The sequence below is a fragment of the Callithrix jacchus genome, chromosome 7 (assembly GCF_049354715.1).
Source record: "Callithrix jacchus isolate 240 chromosome 7, calJac240_pri, whole genome shotgun sequence".
In the NCBI taxonomy this organism is placed as follows: Eukaryota; Metazoa; Chordata; class Mammalia; order Primates; family Cebidae; genus Callithrix; species Callithrix jacchus.
In genome coordinates, this window is record NC_133508.1 from 152,393,329 (window position 1) to 152,413,257 (window position 19,929).

The 19,929-nt window shown below is 36.4% G+C and overlaps 1 protein-coding gene across 2 annotated transcripts in view; it reads right to left on the bottom strand.

Annotated features, from left to right (window-relative positions):
* Positions 1-19,929, bottom strand: part of TRIM33 (tripartite motif containing 33) — a 121,598-nt gene that overhangs the window by 34,178 nt on the left and 67,491 nt on the right. For both annotated transcript variants that reach the window (XM_003733536.6, XM_002807020.6), the window contains exons 5-6: positions 5,401-5,517; positions 2,847-2,961 (exon numbers count right to left, since the gene is read on the bottom strand). In XM_003733536.6, the coding sequence (XP_003733584.1) occupies positions 2,847-2,961; positions 5,401-5,517 (232 nt within the window). The remainder of the gene's footprint in view (positions 1-2,846; positions 2,962-5,400; positions 5,518-19,929) is intronic.

The window sequence follows — 19,929 nt, forward strand, 5'->3', positions numbered from 1 at the left end:
TTCTATATGAAAAAAAATCAACCCCAAGTTTCTAATGCAAATAGACACAATACCTATACTTCCTTTAAAAATGGGATAAGTGAATAAGCTCCATGATTATTTAGCTAGCCTATCATCAATCAGAGGAAAAGCCACTAACAAAAGTGGAACTAAAACTTAGTTCTCTTAGCTAAAAAGGATATTCCACATATAGAAATTAATGTTAAGTTACTGTCTGTTTTCTACGAACACATGCCTGTTAAAAATAGTTTCTTCCTATTAGGTTAATCTACAAATACAGTATTTATAGCATAAGGAGCTAACTTTAGAAATAAACTTATGTAATCTTAACTCTATAGGTAAAAAAATTTTGTGTCACCAGTGCCACCTCCTGGTGTGGCATAAGAATGAAGTTAAAATCTCTCTTAAATATCCAAAACAAATGAAAAAGATAACTTCCAGAGTTCTAAAAGCAGAATTAAGGAAACTTTTGATATGACAGAAGTTCATAAAGAACAAAGAAGTGAGGACTGACCAAACTGGAAAAACCAATTTCAGAGAAACACTACAAAGGAAAAATAAACTGCTTTATGGGAACTAATATCACCCCAGGAGGGACAGATAATGTCCTACATACTTTTGAAATTCAGAATGCTAAACAACTCATCTACTTGTTTCTTAAGAACTTTCTCCCAAAAAAAACTCAAGTTGGCTTTCTGGACAGTATTTTTCCTAAGGAAAGAAGTTGTTTATTTTATAATGTAAATCAATGGATAAAAGTATTCAAATGACAGAAGTCTGGTTTATTACACTCCTTTTGTAAAGCTTAGGAAAATGTCTCTTCTACAAAATGTATGGACATACTACACTAGAAAACATCTATTTTTAAAATTATCATGTTAGTAGTATGTGGTGTATTTATCATTAGTTATTGGCATACAAGTTAGCCTTAAGAGGCTTTTTTTTTTTTTTTTTTTTTTTTTTTTGAGACAGGTTCTCACTCTGTCCTCCAGGCTGAAGAGCAGTGGTGCAATCCTGGTTCACTGCAAAGTCCACTACCCAGACTCAAGGAATCTTAAGAGGCATCCTTTAATTCAGAAACTCTTGAAAGGTTTTTACAAATACTACTTTAGACATACAGCTAAAATGAATTTGCAGTAAGTTTAAGTGTATCAAAAATAGTTACTAAGTGCTCTCTACTCACATGGGTCCTTCTGGGGGAAAAAGAATCTATTAGGGTTAAATGCAACAGACTGGTGTGCAGTAGGAAAGGAACCCCACAACTTTAACAATCTGCACAAGAATATTTTTCTTTTTCTTTTTTTTTTTTTCTTTGAGACAGAGTCTTGCTCTGTCACCCCGGCTGGAATGCAATGGTGCAATCTTGGCTCACTGCAACCTCTGATTCCTGGGTTCAAGCAATTCTCCTGCCTCAGCCTCCCAAGTAGCTGGGATTACAGGCGCACACCATCATGCCTGGCTAATTTTTGTATTTTTTTTAGTGGAGACAGGCTTTCACCATGTTGGCCAAGCTGGTCTCGAACTCCTGACCTTGTGATCCTCCTGCTTCAGCCTCCCAAAGTACTGGGATTACAGGCATGTGCCACTATGCCCAGCCAAGAGTACTTTTAATCTCACAAACTGTGTTTCACTGGAAAGATGTATTCCATTTAGAGATAACATTCTGCTGACATAATCTGATTTGTATGCAACTATGTGCCTAATATTTTTAAAGGGTTCTATGAAGAGATAGGACAGAAAAAAAAAATCAACAATTTGAAGTTAATGGAAGTAAAGTAGTCACATATATCATTTCATTATTACTATTCAAAGCTGCAGAAAAAATAATCCCCTTATCATTTGAGCCTAGTTAAGAGCATGAAATTTTTAATCAGGAAACATTTTTCTTTGAAAAACTTTAATTTCCCAGAAAACTCACATCTGAAATTTGCTAAAAATAAATCAAATGGGCAGTAGAGTCCTTGATTAAAAATTAAGATTTCACAAACTGACTAGATTTTCATCTAGAAACTTACATCTACAAATTAACCTCAAAATATGCAACATAAATACCTAGTATCACAAAATTATCACTAAGTTTAAGGTTTACAAATTTCAAAATAAGCAGGATTTTCTGCAAAACTATGGAAATATTTTTAAAATAAGGTGAAACACACAAATGACTCAAGCAGAAGCCCAACATGCATCTAAATAGAAAAGTTAAATTTTGAGGCCCCATCTTAAGGGGGTGGGGAAGAAATGTGGTGGGACTGCTTTGCCTTCATGTACATCACATTTTAGTAACATTTCTTCTTCTTTCTTTTCATTTTGGAGACAGGGTTGCACTCTGTTGCCCAGGCTGGAGTGCAGTGACACAATCACAGTTTATTGCAGCCTTGACCTCCTGGGCTCAATCGATCCTCCCATGTAAGCTTCCCAAGTAGCTGTGACTACAGGCACATGCCACCACCCTTGCTAATTTTTAATTTTTTTGTAGAGACAGGTTTCGCCATGTTGCCCAGGTTGGTCTGGAACCCAGGGCTCAAGCAATCTGTCTGCCTTGGGCTCCCATAGTGTTGGGATTCCAGGCATGAGTCACCGTGCCCAATCCTTAGTAACAATTATTAGATTTCTAAGAGGATATCACTATCTCCTAAGGTATACAGCTAAAGTCAGTGTTATTAAATTGGGCTGCACAAGTAACTAACTAGAAAAGGTCTCTTTTCCAAAAATAAATTTTAAAAACCTTATTTTTAATTTTTTATTTCCATACCCCCCAACCCATCTAAAAGAGTTTTCAATAAACATTAAAAACAGCTAAAGAGCAAGAGAAGCAGTTTTTGTTTTATTTTGGCTTTGAACCATACCTCTAGCTGCTGTAAGAGAGATTTTCCTTTCTTATTAATTTCATTGATAAGGGTGAAAATGGCCACTTTAATTTCCTGTTCTACTCGTTTGTTAGTCTCATTTACTTCTTTTATCCTGAATAAGAGAAATGCATCATTAGGTTATCAACTTATCCTAGGTCTCTGAATCATCAACTGTTACAGAAATTCATCCAACTGGGCACTTTGAACAGAGTAATTAAAATGAAAGCTTTGTCAAAATGTACAACTTATGTTTCAGCAGACCTGACCACTCAATTTGGTCCAAACAAGTTATGTATACAGACAAAGAATGAAATTAATATTTAGTAATTTTAAATTATGCTCATAAAGGCCAGGTTTTGCTGGATGGCAATCTCCTTAAGTAACTATGACATAAATATGATGCACAAACACCAGTGATTGCCGGTTAGTGTCCAATGTGGCACATTGGTTCTGTTTAGTCTTGATGCTTTCCAAGAACAATGTGCAAAAGGACAATGTCACATGCAATAATTATCTTTTGAAAGGGTAAGAGTTAAATGTAGAAGCATTTATTTTCATTTATAACTTAGCCGCTTCCAACATGGATTCTGATATACTCCCTTAAAAATTACTCTCAAAGTGGTTTCCTATTGTATACAATAAAGGGCATAAAACATTTTCAATCCATTTTTAAGAGTAGCTATTAGATGTTTTAGAAATAGGTGTAAGCACTCAAAGCAGTTATGGAAATTTTAGGTGCAAATATGAAGTGGTTGATATGTTGGTATTTATAAAACAGGAAGTAGAGAATCCCACCAATATAAATATATAAAATGTCAACCACTAACCATAAGACGTAGCCTTCAGTTTTTATACATTCTACTTCTGTAAAAACCATAACCATGCTTTCAGGTCCTAAACTGCCTTTCATTTGCCAAGTTTGAATTGAGTAACTTTAATACACTCCAAGTAATCATGTAGTTTTTTCCTCCTCTGTACATCATTTGGCACTTACTTGAAAATTTTGAGTTCAGTCCTTATCTTACTAAGGTGAGTGGAAGACATTTTTAAAAACATATAAAGGTACTAATAACTACTGATAAGAAATATAGGTTTCAACTGTAAAATGACTGAGTCAAAGATAGAAATCAGTAAGCATTTAGCATCTCTGCTGAAAGCAGAGAGCAGTTAGCCTCAGGCAGACTCTACTGAACTTAACCATGTCTACTGTATGTTCAATTTAGAAGAAAGAAAAAAACGCACATTAAAAAATAATGGAGATAGGTCAGTGAAAAATGGGTCTAAAAGGCGAAGTTATCATTAGACATTTTAATACTGTTTTTTAAAAAACTTTCTACAGATGAAATCAATCTCCTCAACCCTGTGCAATCTTGTAACAGGTAAACCTCCTGCTCTCCTTCTGTACACACATTCTGGAAGACATATACAAAATGTATTTAAAAAGTACAATGTACATAGAAAACATCCGTATAAAGACACGGGACTGCCGTTATGAATCAACCGACTGTATTTCCTTGAAGAGAGACGCCAGCTACCATTTCTGAGAAAAAGTCATCCTCTCCAATCAATCGTTATCACCAGTTTAACCTAAAACAACTGAACATTTCCAAAACACCAAAAACAAAAACCCACCAGTGTGTGTGTGTGTGTGTGTGTGTGTGTGTGTGTGTGTACAATCAAAAAGCTCTGAGGAGCTTTTTATTTTCTTTTAGTGTTAGTTCTTAACATAAAAAGTTCTACCATGTGTAAAGTACTTTTCTCACTAATTCATTCAATTATTTAATACTTTTGAGCATCTACTATGTGCCATTTAAATAAATTAATTTTAATATTCATTAGAAGTCCTAATATTTGTGAGTCTATACAAATAAACACATATTAACCCTAATAACCCCCAGGAATTTTAGTTTAAATTATGCCAGCTCAAAGTGTTTGCCTTTCTGGTGTTTAAGGGTTATAACTCTGTTAATTTGCTCTCTCAGGGAACTTACTCTCACTTATCAATAAATTTATTTAGAAATACACCAAAGTAGAACAATTTTTTAATAATAATGATGATGGTAATTATAAATATAATAGCAGCAGCTAAAATCTAAGTGCTTACTATATGCAAGAAACTGTATCACGTGTTCATCCCATAATGCTATTCATAAGATAAGCACTGTTTTTAATGCTTGTTTTACAGGTGGGGAAATAACTTGTCCATCAGTGATACTTTCTTCTCTACATTGTATCTTCCACACAATCCATTTTAAATTGTATAATTCAACTCTTTCAATATTAACTTTTTTTCCAAATTTAAGGTTTAACATAGACTAGAGTCTTATTAATTATAAAACAGTCAAAGATGTGTCCTAAAAGGGTACACAAAAGTTTGGTCAATTAAATTTTGCTTAATTAACAATTATAATCCAAAATTCATATCATTTTTCCCTCAAAAAAATATTTTCTTTATATGCTTAATGTATTAAAAGGAAAACAGATTTAAACTGGACCAACTTCTCTTTAATAATTCTAAAATAAAATTATGGCTTTAAGGCAATAAACTCACCTATTCTGCACCTGAGTAGCTGCAAAATGAACGTAATTCTTCTTCTCAAGAAGTTTAGCCAGTAGATTTTCAATTGCACCTTTCTGATTTTGAAAAGCTTCTTCCAAAAACTGGTACCTTAAAACCAGAACAAAACTACATTTAAAACAAAACATTTATGAAGAACAGCTACAGAAGTGAACCTTGAAACCTTAATTAAGTGATCAACTCTCTATGCTGGCCACTCATACCTAATCTCAATAGTAACTTTTAGTTGGCAACCTCCAACTCTGACCCTGAAAGGTCATTATGAAAGAAAAAATTACTCACATAATGGTTGAGTTGGTCTTATATTAGAGTTTTGATTCAGGATTACATCTTTTTAAAAATTCAAATATTGGCTAAGTTATATATATTTTAAATCATAAAACATAACCACATTATAGAAAATACTATAAAGGGAAGGGAAATCACCCATAGTTCCAACATCACAAAATCACAAAATCACTGCTACCACTGTAATATATAGTTCCTTAATCTTTTAATTATGCATTTACTTATTTACTTTTTTTTTTTTTGAGACAGGCTGCACTACTGCACTCTGTTGCTCAGGCTGGAGTGCAGTAATGCAATTTAATGGAGACAAGGTCTCACTATGTTTCCCAGGCTGATCTCAAATTCCTGGTCTCAAGTGATCCTCCTGCTACCACATGTGGCCTAACTATGCATTTTTAAATGTAATAATAATAACAATAAACATGCAAATATACATCTGGCTTTTATTCTTTATCTTGTCTTTATAATTACGCTAAAATAATTTTTCAGTTCTGAATGCCATGTACTGTCAAACTTTCCACAAGGGTTATATCAACATAAAACATCACCAACACCAGTTTAATTTTAACTTTGTCAGCATGGGTGCTATATGTTAACATTTTCTAATTGTAATAGTAAAAATACACACTCCAGTAACATTTCTTTGGATTCTAGGAAGCTAGAATAATAGTTTTGTTTCTTAGTTCTATTTCATTTTGTAAATAAAGGCCGGATGTGGTAGCTCACGCCTGTAATCCCAGCAATTTGGGAGGCCAAGGTAGATCACCTGAGGTTGGGAGTTCGAGACGAACCTGACCGACAAGGTGAAACCCCATCTCTACTAAAAATACAAAAATTAGTCAGCATGGTGGTGCATGCCTGTAATCCCAGCTATTTGGGAGGCTGAGATGGGAGAATTGTTTGAACTCAGGAGGCAGAGGTTGCAGTGAGCCGAGATCACACCACTGCACTGCACTCCAGCCAGCCTGGGCAATGAAGAAAGACTCCATCTCAAAAAAAAAAGGTACGAATACAAAATGATACCATACTGTGACAAGAGACATAATTCAGGTATATATAATCTACAAGAAACCACTGCCTAAATCAGACTCAATACCAAGGAAAGCAAAGCATCACAAAGAAGTAAGAATAGCATCTTATGCTAGGTACATAGACATCTTTGAGGCACATAAATACTTCAATATGGCCAAAGAAAAATATTCGAAAGTCAGAATATGAGACAATAACTGATAAAATCCAGAGGCAAACTGTGAAAGGCCAAGTATACCACGCTATTTGTGCATTTCATTCTCTAAGTAATGGAAAACCTCTGAAGAATTCTAACTAGACTGTAATAATCACGCTTACATTCTAGGAAAATCATCACACAGAAATATAAAAGACCCAAAGAAGGGAATAGAAGGGAAAGACCAGCTAAAACTCTAAGACAGTAGCTTATATGAGAGATCAGGGTATAGTACTGGTTGGTACAGCCAAACAAGCTGGAACTGGCTTTGACAATGAGATCAGCAGATTTGAGAGGTTATGTGTCAGTTACACCAAGGTCCATGGTACAATCTGAAAACTGAATGTCTAGCTAAGGCACACTCAAAAACCAAATCACTGGAAATGAGGATTTCACAATTACTGTGTAATTGACTATATGGGCACTGAAATCACAAAAGTAAAGACAGAAACACTATGAGCATCTAGATGTCTGCTGTTTCTTCAGTGGAAGTCTCAGCTAAGGTAGACAATAGGGAAGACTATGAAACTGTTAACATAAATAAAAGTTTGTTAAGATAAAGGGAAGTTTTCTTAGTAGTGGGATACAAAAGGCACAGGAAGAATGGAGGACAGTAGGAGAGAAAATGTATAGCAATATGGGAATTTCTCTTAGAGAAAACAGCTGGTGCACTGATTTTACTGTGGTAAAATATACATAATAAAATTTACCAGTCTGAACTTTTCTTTTGAGACAGGGTCTCACTCTATCGCCCAGGACAGACTGCACTGGAACCATCACAGCTTACTGCAGCCTCAAACTCATGGGCTCAAGCAATCCTCCTGCATCATTCTCCTGGGTAGCTGGGACTACAGACACATACTCTTTTTTTTTTTTACTTTTTTGTAGAGATGAAGTCCTGCCATATTGCCCAAGCTGGTCTTGAACTACTGGTCTCAAGTAATTCTCCTGCCTCAGCCAAAGTGCTGGGATTACAAACATGAGCTACCATGTCCGGCCCAATTTTACCATTTTAAAGGGGAGTATTTTTAAAGCTCAACTGTCTACAAAGTTGAGCAACATTCTAACTTGTATAAGATATTAACAGCATAAAAAAGCACATGAGTATTTTAAGATTCTTTTTTTTTTGAAATGGAGCCTCCCTCTGTTGCCCAGGCTGAAGTGCAGTGGCATGATCTTGGCTCATGCAGCCTCTGCTCCTGGGTTCAAACAATTCTCCTCCTCAGCCTCCCAATTAGCTGGGACTACAGATCTACACCACCACACGTGGCTAATTTTTTTATTTTTAGTAGAGACGGGATTTCACCATGTTGCCCAGGTGGATCTTGAACTCCTGACCTCAGGTGGTCCGCCGGTCTTGGCCTCCCAAAGTGCTGGGATTACAGGTGTGAGTCACCACACCCGGCAAGAAACTTTTAAAGAGGCTTTACTATTGGATAGGGGAACCAAAATTTTTTCCTTCATTAAAGAGCAACATTTGAATCATACTATGATTTCTCTACATCCAATAAAAACTATTCCTATGTTAAATCTGAACAAATAAAGCAGAAATATGAGGATTCCATGCTAACCCTTTTGACTTAAGCTTTATTTACTTTGTGATGAAAAAGCAACCTTTTTGAAGGAGAATTTGATCATGTCAACAAATAGGCATTTGGTAGAAAGTTTAACTAGTATCGAAATTCACAAAATTCTAACTCATAAAAATTTAACCTTGTATAAATTCTTCTTATCCTAAAATAAATATTTTTCAAAGTCCTATTTCTAAATATATCTAATTACATTCATATGAACAAGAAACAAGCAAACATGTCATTTTCCTAAATATGATATACCTAGGTAAACTGATTTTTCTTTATATAATCAAAAAATTACAGCTGAAATGAGAAGGAAAAATAACCAACAAATGAATTAAATGTTGTTTTGATTAATATGTAAATATCTCAAAGTAACTTCTTAGATTTTAATCTTGCATTTTAAAGTAGTAATTTCCTCCCCCCATCCCCTGCCCCACAGACAAAAGTCTCACTTTATCACCAGGTTGGAATGCAGTGGTGTGATTTCGGCTCACTGCAACCTCCACCTCCCGGGTTTGAGCTATTCTCCAGCCTCAGCCTCCTGAGTAGCTGGGACTACAGACGCTCGCCACCACACCCAGCTAATTTTTATATTTTAAGTAGAGATGGGGGTTTCACTGTGTTGGTCAGGATGGTCTCAATCTCTTGACCTCGTAATCTGCCTGCCTCAGCCTCTCAAAGTGTTGGAATTACAGGCGTGAGCCACTGCACCCAGCCTAAAGTAATAATTCTTAATGTGGGCTTTGTCAGTCACAGCGAACTATTCTCCATATTTCAAATAAGTAAAATAAAGTAAAAATTATGTATGCCCAGGATTTAGTTAGGACAGGCTAAGTAAAACTTTTTATGCTTCTGGCTAAAATGATATAAACTTGTATAATTATCTGATTTTGATCAGAATTAATCAGCATGCTTAGTTTTAATTATTGAAAAAACATATTTCAGTTTTGTAAGAAGTTTATGAAAATATGGTGCTCTTGAGTAAAGGGTGGGAGATAAATAATAAAAGGGTGTTTTCTGTTGGGCACAGTGGCCCACACCTGTAAGTCCCAGGTACTTGGGAGGCTGAGATAAGAGGACCAATTGAGCCCAGGAGTTCAAGGCCAGCCTGGGCAACATACATACATTCATACATGTATACATACATACATGCTGGGTGTTTTTTATTTTTATAACATAGATTCATTTTATTTCATTTAACATTTTTAAAGAATTTTTTGGTGCCAATAAGTTTTCCTCAAAAACATGTTTTATAGTATAGATGAGTTACAATTTCTTCAATTCCTCCCCTTTTCAATGTTTCTAATTTTTTCACTGGTATAAAAATGACCAAGGAGAAAATCCATGCACATATCAAACTGTTAGGATGTAATAAAGTTACTATTATTTTTTCCTAGTTTTGCTTGCCTTTAATTTATTCAGGGTTTCTTTTGATGTACGGAAATGTTGCATTTTGTCTTATTCCGGGAGATAAATGCTTCTCTATCACTTTTTTTTTCCCGTGGCCAGAAAGGTGATTCTCAGTCTCAGATTTCTATTTCCTTCTAGTGCTTAAAAGGATTCTTGTTTTCAGTTCTATCCTTAAGCTAGGTGGTAGTTATTTAATATTCCAAGTTGCTAAGCTGTGTTTCCATTCTCATTTATTGAATGACCCTTCATCTTTAGCCATAAATATTTGATGCCATTACCATACTCCACAGCTTTTAAAATGAAAATTTTTTTGTTAGCATCTCTGAGATCTGGGTCACCTTTCAGTCTCCAGTACCTAAAGATCTTTGTTGGCTTGGTGTGTAGGCCACTTCTTCCTGGGAAGTTTTGGATTTGCTTATGCTATCATCTGCGGACACTATGGACCTGAGACCACTTCAGGTTCCAGCCTGAAGTTCCTTTGGACTTCACACTGCAACACTGTGTGGGCACTGACTCAGGGGAGACATATGTTCTTCCCTCCACCCAGTGCAAAGGTTAAGATGCAAATGCATTTCTTTTGATCTGTTTCTGTGTGGTGCTTGTCTTTCTTATGGAACCTTAGATCGAGGATATAGCCCTTGGCACAGCAGTTCTATTAAATTCCATCTTGGGAGTTTTTCCCCTGTTATTGGTGCATAGTATAATACTGGGTAATACAATCAATAATGTATTTTATATTCAACAAAATAAAACCCATTACGTATAAAATAAAATATATCCTAAGTTCAGTTTCTGGATTGTCTAGTATGTTTATTTTTCCTGTATCTTGTTGATTTCACTAATTTAACAGTGCTTTGAGATTTTTTACTTTACTGTTTTTTTTTTAATATTTGGTAGGATAATTTCTTCCTAATTACTCATTCTTTCTAAAATGTTCCAGGTTTTTTTGTTTTGTTTTGTTTTGTTTTTGAGACGGAGTCTCGCTCTGTTGCCCAGGCTGGAGTGCAGGGGTGCAACCTCAGCTCACCGCAACCTCCGCCTCCCGGGTTCAAGTAATTTTCCTGTCTCAGCCTCCCAAGTAGCTGGGATTACAGGCATGAGCCGCCATGCTCATCTAGGTTGGGTGTTTTTTTAAAAGGTTGAGAATCACTTAGCTAATAACTTCAAACTTCTGAATGTACATTATGGTCTTACTAAGTCCTGTGCTCTACTACTCTACTTGCCAAGTGATACAGTACTATACTTAGTAAAAGTCACTGTGTATAATATGTTTTGATTTTGGCACATCTAGGGAAAAATGTATCATAGTGCTTTTGGATACATTTTTCCCTATCCAAAGTGCTATTATATCCAAAAGCACTTAGTCTGAATATCTAAGAGAACCTTTTTAATAAAATTGACTCAGTTTCATTTTTCTTCAGTTATTCCATTTTTAAAAATTACATTAAATTTCAAACATATAGGCCAGGCACGGTGGCTCATGCCTGTAATCCCAGCACTTTGGGAGGCCAAGGCAGGTTGATCACGAGGGTCAGGAGATTGAGACCAACCAGACCAATATGGTGAAATCCCAACTCTACTAAAAATACAAAAATTAGCTGGGTGTGGTGGTACATGCCTGCAGTCCCAGCTACTCGGGAGGCTGAGGCAGGAGAATCTCTTGAACCAGGGAGTAGGAGGTTGCACTGAGTTGAGATGGTGCCACTGCACTCCAGCCTGGTGGCAGAGTGAGACTCTTGTCTCCAAAAAAATAACAATAATAATTCAAACATATATTAGAAGTCTAATTCCACTGAACTGATCACCCATTTTCCAAAAGTGTCCTTTCATAGCTGATTTTATCTATACACCCACTCGCTCCATCCCTTAGATTACTGTGAAGAAAATTCCAAACATCATACTTTATCTAAACATTTCTCCATCTATGAACAGCAATAGCTAGGCTATTCTGATAACTTACTACATTTTCAGGCACTGTGCTAAGTATCTTAACATGGATTCTCTCATTTAACCTTTAGAAAAACGTAATGACTTAGACACTACTACTCCTATTTTCACAGTTAAAGTTGGATGACTTGGACAACCCTCTGTGTCTCAGTTCTTCTCCAGTAAAACATACAACAATCATCATTTATACATGCACAGGACTGTCCTAAGAATTAAACTGGTCAAAACACAGAAAGCACTTAAGGCATACAAAGATTTAATGCATACCAAGGATTTAATGTATACTAAGGATTTAATATATACCTAAGGATCTAATGCATACTAAGGATTTACTATCAGTGTTATTCTTTAAATTGTTAGAATTTATATTGATGCAAACTTACATTGTTCCTATCTAAGCCATATAGGAAAGGGAGATGATAACAACTGTAACAGTTCAGGAAATTGACAGAGAGTAGCAAATGCAAGCAAGAGCAACCATGAGGAAAACCTAAAAGGGCAGAAATTTCTGTGAAGAAAGGGGAAAACATTAAAATCCTCACATAAATAGAACAGGGACCAAAAGCTAAACTTTAATTAAATCTCAAAGGTCACAGTGACATCATCTGATATTTCAATCACCTAAGACTTCATTAGTAGAACAAGATGTCACTTTTTATTGCTGTCTTCAAAATCACTTATCTTTTCTTCCGTTAATAGCTAATCTTCTGTTAATCTTATCCAAAATGAAGCCCCCATCAAAAAAAACAGTGAGCAATGACAAGTCGTAAGTATACTAATATATGTATAATTGGTATCCCCAAAGGAGAAAAACAGAGGGAAGGGAAAAATGTATTAGAAAAAATAGTTATGGATAAAAGTTTTTCAGATATGATGATCTACAGCTCAAAGAAGCTCAACATCCCCCCAAGTACAAAAAACATTCAGAAAACTACTACACTAAGGTTTATAATTTCCGAACTGCTTAACATCAGTGATAAAGAGAAAATAATAAAAGCAACCAGAAGAGAAAAACAAAGATAAAACAGATTTCTTAATGGGAACGATGAGTAGAGCAACATCTTTAAATTACTCAGCCTAGAATTATTTATCCAGAAAAGTTAATATGAAGGTGAAACTCTTGCAAATGATAAAGATGTTCACTATTTTGACCATGATGATGGATTCACACAGTCTGTTACCACAAAGCAGAGATCAAAAACCTGTACAGCGACAAAGCAAAGAGATCCAAAAGTGCTGTGACCTTACCATAAGGGTATAGTAAGAATAACCTGCCCCTCTATCAACACAAAAAGACTGAATGAAAATTACAATGATACTGTGGAAGAGGAGAGGGGAGACCCTTAGAAGCTGTATCTGTAAAGCACTTCACACTTGTGAATTTTTAAACCAAGTATACATCATCTTGGTGGCTCAAAATTTACCTATCCGAAACTGGTAGTGCTTCCAGGTAATAGCAACAGGAAATTCAATCCTTTATTGTGGAAAGCATCATAATTTTCGCCAAAAAAATTGCATTAATTTTTCAAGGAAATCAGAAAGTTCACAGTTTAAAAAGACTATACATATATAAGGAAATATGGCACCCTAAGCAAAAATCAACAGAAGTAACAGGAAGAACAGGCCCACTAACAGAACCAAAGTAACTATATATACTCTATTGAAAGAATAAAACACAAGGTAAAATGTTTAGCTAACTATCTAAAATTTTAGCTGAAGAAGACAAAAGACCTTTTTGAACTTTTTTTGCTATCTGAAGTTTTAAAAAGGGGGAAGAGCTGGCTGATTTAAAATATAATGAATAGTTTTTAATGGCAGTTTAGACATAGCTAAATGGTATTTGTGATCTGAGATTGTTCAGAGAAAAGTGTCTCCCTGTTTTGAATTTTCAATGTAATAAAGACGGGAAATACAAACATTAAGAGAAATGGAGAATGGACTGAGGGAGGTCTAACATACATCTAACTGGAATTCCAGAAGAAGGGTCAACAAAGAATGCAATATGTGAAGAGATTACTGATTGAAAGACACAATCATAATGCAAATTTTTAAAGGCATCTTGTTATTCTTTAGACAGTTTCTTTAGGTACACTTCTGTGTATAAATCACGTATCTTGTGACTCTTAAAGATTTTTAAGACTCGTAAGTACGTAGGCCAGGCATGGTGGCTCATGCCTGTAATCCACAACACTTTGGGAGGCTGAAGTGGGAGGATCACTTGTGGCCAGGAATGTAAGAGCAGGTGGAGTAAAAAAGCGAGACCTTGTCTAGGCAAAAAATTTTTTTTTAATTATTGGGGGTGGTGGCACATGCCTGTGCTTCCATTTACTTGAGAGGATCACCTTAGTCCAAGAGTTTGGGGCTGCAGTGAGCTATGATCACACCACTGCTCTCCAGCCTTGGTGACAGTGAGACCTCATCCCTTTAAAAATAAAAAAGTGACCAGGCATGGTGGCTCACATCTGTAAACACAGCACTCTGGGAGGCTGAGGTGGGTGGATCGCAAAGTCAGGTGTTCAAGACAAGCCTGAACAACATGGTGAAACCCTGTCTCTAATCAAAATACAAAAATTAGCCAGGTGTGGTAGCGTGCATCTGTAATCCCAGCTACTCAGGAGGCTGAGCCAGGAGAATCGCTTGAACCTGGGAGGCGGAGGTTGCAGTGAGCCAAGATAATGTCACTGCACTCCAGCCTGGGCGAAACTCCATCTCAAAAATAAATAAATAAAAATAAAAAAGTATGTCATCTTTATTGATATACACTAAATTTGCCTATTTGCCAGGAATTATTCAAAGGGTAGGGAACCACAGTAAATAAGATAAAATAAGGTCCTGTTCTTCCTTTCCTTACATTTTAATTAAGGAGAAAACAAAAATTTGAATAGGGTGATGTGATAGAGAGGACGTAAGTGGCTAAACATTCTACACTGGGTATATGCACACAAGGGAGCTCTTGAAGATGTGATGACACGTACAGTTATCTCAAAGATAGGAACTAGGCATGCAGAGAGATCAGAGATGAGCTGTAAATGATCAGAGGTAAATCTGCATTTTTGCAAAGTAAAATGACCAATCAGTCTTATTCTTTGCAATAATTTCACCAATTAATAAAATTTCACATGGGATACTTCTCACCCCATCTGCCTGCTCTGCCAAATGGGTAACTTTTATCTGTGGAACTAATAACTCTGAATCTATTTCTTCCTCAAGTCTTCTCTCCTGATACTCTTCTCTTTCAAGTTAACTCTTAGCCATAAAGAATTATTCTCCTCCTAGCAATAGCAATGATTCTGCTGGGTAACTGACTCATTGAACCTATGAGCTCTTCAGATAGTCTGATATCCTGATAGGCTCATAAACTATAATGTTAAAATTAATGAAGCTACGTTTTAGCAATACCCAAATGAATTAATTCAAATTTTAAAGATACTCAGATGAACTGTTATGGAACCATGCACTCGATCTCAGTCTCATACAGACTACACAACTCCAAGATAGCAAGGATGGCGTACAGTTTTTCATTATTGTAAAGTTATCACTTAGCAAGGTACCTGGTATATAGTGTACTAACATATCTACTGAACAAATGAGATCAATGAATACTCATTTGCTGAGTGAAGTTCAACAAATAAACCCTTCTGTCTGACAATAAATGTACCCATGAAAAAATTAGATAGGAAATCTTTATTTGTTGCCATAGCTCTAAATCTAGCACCCTAAGAGGACTGATAGTAAATATGTATTTATACATCTCTTCTTATCAAAAATGTATTCATATTCTTCAACTACTTAGATTGCATCTGAAATAATTTTTAGGGCCAGGTATGGTGACTCACACCTGTAACCCCAGCACTTTGGGATGCTGAGGTAGTTAGGTTGCCTGAGGTCAGGAGTTCAAGACCAGCCTGGCCAACATGGTGAAACCCTAACTCTACTAAAAAATACAAAAATTAGCCAGGCATGGTAGGTGGGCACCTATGATCCCAGCTACTCAGGAGTCTGAGGCAAGAGAATAACTTGAACCCAGGAGGCAGAGGTTACAATGAGCCAAGATTGAGCCACTGCACTCCAGCCTTGGCGACAGAGCAAGACACCATCTTAAAAACAATAAATAAGTAAATAAAAATTTAAAAAGAATTTTTAGAAGAATTTACATAAGAACTAAAAAATGAGTTTCAGCAGAGGTTCTTCTAAAGCTATGAATAATGCAAACCACCTAGGATAATTTACCAGTATTCTTAAAAGATTATAAAAACAATTTCTTATACCCAGACCATAATATAAGATTCTTATCTAACTAGCCTAGAATAGGAATGAGGCATCAATATATTTTTTAAATCTCTCTGGGTAGTTTCAATATGAATTTAGAATTGTGAATATCTGCTCTAAAGTTTATCCACACAAAATCTTAATTCCAAAGCCTAATTCTAAGAAAAGCTATTCCTTCTTTTCTTTTCTCTCTCTCTCTTTCTCGCTCTCCCTCTCTCTCACTCACTCGCTCTTTTTTAAATAGTAGAGATGGGGGCCGGGCACAGTGGCTCAAGCCTGTAATCCCAGCACTTTGGGAGGCTCAGGCAGGCAGATCACGAGGTCATGAGTTCAAGACCAGCCTGGCCAACACAGTGAAACCCCATCTCCACTAAAAATACAAAAAAAATTAGCTAAGTATGGTGGCACACACCTGTAGTCCCAGCTACTCAGGAGGCTGAGGTGGGAGAATCACCTGAACATGGAAGGCGGAGGTTGCAGTAAGCCAAGACCGTGCCATTGCACTCCAGCCTGGGTGACAGAGTGAGACTCTATCTCAACTAACAAATAAGAGTGAGACTCTGTCTCAGTCAATCAATCAATCAGTAGAATAAGATGGGGTTTCACCATGATGTTGCCCAGGCTTGTCTCCAACTCCTGGACTCAAGCGATCCTCTAGCCTCGCCCTTTCAAAGTGCTCCGATAACAAGTGCGAGCCACCACATCCTGATGAAAAGCTATTTCTTCAGGAAAATATTTTAGAGAAACTTCACTTATATCATTCAAGTGACTACCATCATACACTATCTTACTCTTTTAATAAAAATATCTGATATTAGGTTTTAAGTAGCCACTCTCTCTTAAACAGTATCCTTAAAAACAATCCAAAATTACTGTTCTCTAACTACACATAAAACCACAATAGGGTATAAGAAATATTAAGGTAGAGCCAGGTGTGGTGGCTTATGCCTGTAATCGCAACACTTTGGGGGGCCAAGGCTGGAGGATCACTTGAGGCCAGGAGTTCAAGACCAGCCTGGGCAACACAGTGAGAATCTGTTTCTTTAAAAGACAAAAACAAACAAACAAACAAATAAAAAAAAAAACCCTTAACCTATCAAAGTAGAACAAAGGTGACTTTCACTTTCATCCAGGACACAGTGACTGGTACCAGACTAGCCCTTGTCACCAAAAACTATAAAATAAGACAGAAATACATGAGGCAACTGTATTCAGTCACTGAACCACATGTAGATAAAATCTACATTCCTTTAGAGAGCATCATAAACATCCTACCTCTCAGTCTGTAGACAATTTTATGATAACTAAAATAGAGAGCTAGAAACCAAGTAGAGCACAAGCAGAAATCAGGGTTTGGGCTCAAGAGTGAGTGAAATCCATGGGGCAGGGCACTGGAACGGAGGGAATGAAATAGGATGAGGATGGGGAATAGAGGGTACATAGAGGGAAGAGAAGACACGTGTGAATTCTTCACAAGTCCTTGGTCAGAGTCTGGGCTATACACGACAGGGTGAGAATACACAAAGTTTACCAGACAGCAGCTGCTATAAATTTGACACTGGAAGAGAAAACCTAGAGGTCAAAGAGTTCCAGAAGAATTCTGCTTGAATGGAGGAAAACTCTGTTAATCTCCCTGCCATCTACCTGATAAACCAGAAAGGTCACCCTGAAATGACTACACTTTAGAGTAAGTTCTATCCTAGGCCTGTCCTTTCCTAACAAAACCTAAATAAAACCAACCCTTGACAAGATCTTCTAAGAAACAAGGATCAGAAACTGGGTAACAGCAACTTAGAAAGGCTTGAGAAATGACTTGGCCTTTCCACAGATCTTCCCTAAGAAAGCATAAAACCAAGGTTACACAAGCTTACAGTACTTTAAATGCCTTCTAAAACAATTCAAGTCTTCAGAGGAAGATAAAATTTCTAAAATTTCTGGTGTATAGTCCACAATGTCCAAGTCACAATAAAAGATTACCAGGCATTCAAAGAAATAGGAAAGCCTAACTCATAGCAAAGAAAAAAGTACCCTATAGAAACTGACACCAAGATGATATAGATGTTATAACAAACTAAAACTTTAAATGGGCTATTGTACATTTATTCACACCTTTAAATGAACATAGGTTCTTAGTGAACAACTGACAGGAAACCTAAATAGATAGATGGAAACTACTAAAAGAAAAAAAGGAAATTCTAGAAAAGTACAAAAATTGAAATGAAAAAAATCACTGGATGGACTTAATAGCAAATGGGATATGCTTGAAAAAGGGTACGTGAACATGAACACACATCAATAAAAAGTATCCAGTTTGAAGAACAGAGGGAGATGATAAATTGAAGAAAAATGAACAATCATCAGGGACCCTTGTGACAAAATCAAATAGTCTAACATGTGTAACTGAAGTCGTAGACTGGGGTGTTTTCTGTTTTTTTTGAGATAGCTCTCACTCTGTTGCCCAAACTGAAGTGAGCACAGTGGCACGATCACAGCTCCCTGCAGCCTCAACCTCCTGGCCTCGAGCGATCCTCCCACCTCAGCCTCCCAAGTAGCTGGGAATACAAGCACACATTACCGTGCCTGGCTAATTTTTAAATATTTTTGGTAGAGATAGGGTCTTACTATGTTGCCCAGGCTGATCTTCAACCCCTGGGCTCAAGTGATCCTCTCACCTCAGCCTCCCAAATTTATGGGACTAGAGGTGTAAGCCACCACAACTCCCGGCAAAGTCTGTTTGGAGAATTATGGCCAATTTCCCAAATTTGATGAAAATCGACTCAATGAACTCCATAGAAAATAAACATATCTAAAAATTTCATGGTCAAACAGGAAAGGCCAAAGAAAAAGAGGAAATCCTGAAAGCAGTGAGAGAAAAGTCATAAAACATTCAGGAAGGAACAATATGAATGACATCCCAAACAATGGAAACCAGATACAAAGTAGTAACATCAGAATCTTTTTAATGCTGAAAGAAAAAAACCGTCAATTCTAGAGCAAACTATCCTTCTAAATCGACAATTTTTTTTTTTTTTTTTTGAGACAGAGTCTTGCTCTGCCACCTATGCTAGAGTGCAGTGGGGTGATCTCAACTCACTGCAACCTCTGCCTCCTGAGTTCAAGCAATTTTCCTGCCTCAGCCTCCTGAGTAGCTGGGACTACACATACATGCTGTCATGCCTGGCTAATTTTTTTGTATTTTAGTAGAGACAAGGTTTCACAGTGTTGCCCAGACTGGTCTTGAACTCCTGAGCTCAGTCAATCCTGCCACCTCAGCCTCCCAAAGTGCTAGGATTACAAGTGTGAGCCACCACGCCCAGTTTAAATTGAGGATTTTCATATGACAAGAAGATAATTCACTGACAGCAAACCTGCAAAACAAGAAATGCTGGAGAATATTCTTTAGGCCAAAGGAATATAACAGAAACTCATATATGCTAGAAGAAATAAAGTGAAACAGAAACGGTAATAAATTGGTAAATATGAAACACCAGCTTTTATTTTCCCTTCTTGTAACTTCCTTAAAACATAGCTTTCTTTCTTAACATACCTTATGGTATGTTAAGGTATATAAAGCATGAATAAATGATGTGGCAATAGTACAAAGTATAGTAACTGAATAAACTGAATAATTCTTTTGTAAAGTTACTAAAAGCATACAATATTTTAAGTAGACATTAAGTTAAAGCTGTATATCACTATCCCCATAGCAATTGCTAAAAATAATAAAGTACAGCCTAAAAAGCCAAAAGTAGATATAAAATGGAATACCAAAAAATTATAAACTAA